The 4883-nt window shown below is 50.0% G+C and overlaps 1 protein-coding gene across 1 annotated transcript; it reads left to right on the top strand.

Moving 5' to 3' along the window:
- Positions 1 to 1537: 1537 nt before the first annotated feature.
- LOC147703178 (claudin-4-like) lies at positions 1538 to 3958 on the top strand. The gene has a single exon (XM_086928893.1). It carries the CDS (start codon positions 2121 to 2123, stop codon positions 2775 to 2777), a length of 657 nt encoding a protein of 218 aa, XP_086785019.1. The 5' UTR covers positions 1538 to 2120; the 3' UTR covers positions 2778 to 3958.
- The last annotated feature ends 925 nt before the right edge of the window (positions 3959 to 4883 follow it).

Below are 4883 nucleotides of genomic sequence, written 5' to 3'. Positions count from 1 at the left end.
GGGGTGTGGCGGGGAGTGTCTCATGGGGAGGAGCAGGTTCAGAAATAAAAAAAATTTAAAAACTTACCTTGAGGCCGGATCTTGCGTCTTCTGTGCTCCTGTTCTCCGGAGTCCGCTTTCAGGTACAGGAAGCAGGCAGCCAGCCTCCCCTAAGCCAATCACAACGCTGCAGTGAAGCGTTGTGATTGGTCACGGCACTCAGCCTGGGGCCTGTAAGGGTGTGCATGTTCTCCATGTAGGCTGTAATGCAGCCTGCATGGAGAACAGGTGAAGTGTGCATGACTGCTTTGGGCGGCCCCAAGGGGTCGATCGAATAGTCATTGCGCACTTGAGTGGGCAAACAACTCCAGCCCTGACCGGCTCCGTGAGCAAAGCAGCCAAACCCACCCACCTGCCCGCAACGGAAACATAACATGATAATAAATGAAAGTTATTATCATGTTATGTTTCCTCTTTTCGCACAGCTTGAAAGCAGTGGGTGCAAGCAACCCTAGACCAGCCTTCAAGAGTAAGTAATGTGCTCGCTCGACCTTGCTGACCCCTGAAAATCAAAATGGAGGATCTCTTCATTCAGTGAGTTTGCAGTAGTACCCAGTTCCTGTGACTCCAGGGGCAACTGACAAAGATTGCCTAGTTGCCCTCGAATTCGGTAGGTCCTAAAGCCTCGGTCTGGTGGTCCTGGCGTGGTGATTCAAAATAATCCCATGTATCTGCATGTCAGGTCTTACCATTTTTTTCTCTTTTGTGGGAGCTGGTATTAGAACTTTACAATAGTTGTTCACTAGTGCTGCTTATCTTACAAGACTGTCTGGCCTATGGTCTAATATTGTAATAATACAATGTTTAAGCCCTGAAAATGTCTGCTTGGACTTAACACGTGCTAAATGTGCACTGGTGTTTGCCTTAAAATATAAAGATAGGCCAGAAGGTTTTTCTCATCTTTGAAATATTTAAACCAGGACCAACAGACTGTACACACCACCTATTTGAGAAATTAGGAATGCTGTATTAGAAAAAGCTCGTGCTTTTGTTAAAGCAATATAGTATACATTGTTGGGGGAAGTAGGAGTGAGTACTGTCGCCTGTCTCATTTTGTTTTCTAACTTGTAATGTAGTTGCTTATGTGACACCCTGTCTGATGATGTCACGACGTGATGTCACGCGGTTCTCCTAGATGCGGGCGTTCGCTTTCATTGCCTCTGTCACCTATTCCTCGCCCTCCCTTCCTCCGCGTTCTCTTTCTCCCCACCTCATGGCTTCCCTCCTCCCGCCCCCGCCTTCCCTCACTTCCTCAGCTTGGCTACATTTCCATTCATTCATTCTTTTGGCCACCTTATCCGACGCTCAGGATAAAAGAAGAATGAGAGTCCCAAGAACAAAGAACAATCAGTATAATAGACACGCCAAAGGACTGCGGATCCAACGTGACGTCAGCGACGCCTTTCCGAGCCGGACGCGCCCTCCTCGACCGCGCCCGCCCGCAGGTGCCTCTTAAAGGGCCGCGTGTGCGCGGCGCACCGCACTCAGGAGCCGAGGAGCCGCAGCGCCTGACCGAGGAGCCGGAGCGCCTGACCCCTTGGGGTCAAAGGATTCCAACGTCGACGAGGCTCAACCTCACTGGAATAGTTCAGGACCCAACTGCACAGAGAGCGGAGACCGCCTGAGAACCCTGTTACTGCCCCTAGGAACAAAGCCAGCCTGCAACCCCAACATTCCAGCAGGGAAACTGAAAACGGACCAATACTCTCCAGGCGCAACTCATGGGCTCATGCTTGGTCTGCAACCCCATCACTTAACCCCTGTCTATCAAAACACGTTTCTTTCGAAACAATAAACAAGGAGGCCAATGGGGCTTTCTCCTCAGGAGACATTTCATGGATCACTCTTTGAGTGAACTTTCCAAAACACAGTTCATTGTTGGAGGGCCAACAGGAAGCATTTGGACCTGACTTTATCAAGTGAGCATTCACACACCTGTGGTGCCCTACGATCTTTCTTGGCACATGTGTGTGGCAAGTTAGTGTCCCTTTGCCAACCTGCTTGCTGGCACCCAACGGAGATTCCATAAAAACATCCTGCAACTCCTTTGTAAGCTCCACTCAGGGGATACCGTTTCCAAGATGCTGTCCGCCTGGCTGGAGATTATGGGCATTTGTATCAGCATGGTGGGTTGGATGTGCGCCGTCACCTGCTGTGCCGTACCCATGTGGAAGGTGACTTCCTTCATCGGCAACAACATTGTGGTGACCCAGCTCATCTGGGAAGGTCTCTGGATGAACTGTGTAGTGCAGAGCAGCGGCCATATGCAGTGCAAGATCTATGACTCCCTGCTGACCTTGCCCCAGGACCTGCAGGCGGCGCGAGCCCTCACAATCATCTCCATCTTAATGGCCATTCTGGGCCTCTTCATCAGCATCATTGGAGCTAAGTGCACCAACTGCGTGAAGGATGCGGCCTCCAAGGCACGCGTCATGGTGGTGGCTGGCGTCATCTTCATCCTCGCAGGTGTGCTGTGCCTCATCCCCGTTTGCTGGTCGACCAGCACCGTCGTCCAGGACTTCTTCGACCCAGAAGTGGATGAATCCCAAAAGCGGGAGTTGGGGCCCTCGCTCTACATTGGCATGGGGGCCAGTGTAATGCTGGTGCTGGGCGGGGCCATTCTCTGCTGCTCGTGCCCACCAAGGGATGAGCCCCGCAAGCAGCAAGTGGGATACACAGCAGCCCCTGCCCGCTCCAGAGCGGCACCTGCCAACTTCAACAAGCAAGACTACGTATGATCATCAACAGAATATCAAAGGAGCCGCAAGATGGACTTGCAAGGAGAAGCGCAGTGGCCACGGATTTCACAATGGAAGTATCCCATCTTGGACACGTTGAGTCTCATTTAGAGTGGGATGGAGGGCCAAACCAGGGGTAGTGCCATGAGGCAGCAGTTGTGTGACTACATTTGGGATCAGCAATATCATCCCTGATTTTGGCTTTTAGTGATATAAGTCGAGAATGCATTGTGGTAATCATTTTAATCGCAATTTGTCTTTATTTATATGCTGAGTTTCTTGCTGGTAGTACGTGTGTCCGTTTTCTTTTAGTTCTGGTGTTAACCAATAACCTAGTTTTACTAATATAATTGATATATGTATTACATACTTGCTTATAGGGGCGTTTTGAGCCACCCCTCTTCAACCATTGGTTTGTTGTTGCGTCATTCACATTTTTCTTCTCACCACTACACTATATATCATGGAGCAGTGGGTCAGCCCACTTCAGCCATTGGCTAACTTTACTGTGAGTTACTGCATTCTATTCTTTACAAAGAGCGCATACACAAAGTATTATTCTTCAGTATCAGATACTACTGTGCCAATATGTGCTTTTTTAGACCAAAACAATTCTTTGCTTTTAGCTGACTGATGTTTTTTTAATATTGACAAGAAACCGACAGCTCCCCGAACGGTAAAGTTTTACTAAAAACGTGGCAAAACAAAAAAAGCATTGAAAAAAGCAAAAAGCTGGCAGCCAGCACCTGCTCAAATGGCTTCGCCAATTCACAGCATCTTTTAACAGCATATAATCAGGTCAAGCATATATATGGAACTATAGACTTTCTATCCTTATCTCACATTTATGTACTTTGGTTACCCTGACGATATGTTCATAGTCAATATTGTACAAATTCAGTTGGATATTGAAACTTAGATATGCATGGGACCACACCTTCCGAACATGTATTTGTCTTCTGATAGAGACAAGTTAGAAGGATGAATAAACAGAATAATCTATAGCTGATAAGATTTGTGTCATCTGTTGTGTGTGGCTAATACGTACAGCCTAAGTGTATTTTTGGAACAAATGGGGCACTTTTTCCACCACTCTTTCCTCACCTGCATGCACCAGAAAAGGGAAGTTGTGCCATTAAGTAAGACTGTCCAGATATCCTGATAATGCAGGACCATCTCACTTTTTAGGTTAGATCTAGACAGCAAATTCCCCGTCTCTTCAAGACCTTTTATTTTTAACAGGCGGCTTGGAGGCCCATGTTTCTGCTTGTCTCAACCCACCCTCACACCTCCATGTTTCTGCTTGCCCCTCACCCTCCCCCGCTCATCCATGTTGCTGCTTGCCTCTCACCCTCCCTCGCTCATCCATGTTGCTGCTTGCCTCTCACCCTCCCTCGCTCATCCATGTTGCTGCTTGTATCCCAACCTCCCTTCATCATCCTTGTTGCTGCTTGCCTCTCCCCCTCCCTCCCTCATCCATGTTGCTGCTTGCCTCTCACCCTCCCTCGCTCATCCATGTTGCTGCTTGCTTCTCCCCCTCCCTCCCTCATCCATGTTGCGGCTTGCCTCCCACCCTCCCTTCATCATCCATGTTGCTGCTTGCCTCTCACCCTCCCTCGCTCATCCATGTTGCTGCTTGCTTCTCCCCCTCCCTCCCTCATCCATGTTGCTGCTTGCCTCCCACCCTCCCTTCATCATCCATGTTGCTGCTTGCCTCTCACCCTCCCTCGCTCATCCATGTTGCTGCTTGCCTCTCATCCTCCCTCCCTCATCCATGTTGCTGCTTGCCTCTCATCCTCCCTCCCTCATCCATGTTGCTGCTTGCCTTCCACTCTCCCTCCCTCATCAATCAATCAATCAATCAGTGACACTTATATAGCGCGCTACCTACCCGTAGGGTCTCAAGGCGCTGGGGGGGGGGGGGGGGGGGGGGGGTGCCGCTACTTTTCGAACAGCCAGGTCTTCAGCATCTTCCTGAAGGAGAGGTGGTCTTGGGTCAGGCGCAGGTCGGTCGGGAGGGAGTTCCAGGTCTTGGCGGCCAGGTAGGAGAAGGACCTTCCTCCCGTAGTCGCTCTTCGGATGCGGGGGACGGCGGCGAGGGCGTGG

This window comes from Lissotriton vulgaris, chromosome 7 (assembly GCF_964263255.1).
Source record: "Lissotriton vulgaris chromosome 7, aLisVul1.2, whole genome shotgun sequence".
NCBI lineage: Eukaryota > Metazoa > Chordata > Amphibia > Caudata > Salamandridae > Lissotriton > Lissotriton vulgaris.
The sequence above is the reverse complement of the archived record's forward strand: the minus strand, read 5'-3'. Positions and strand labels throughout refer to the sequence as shown.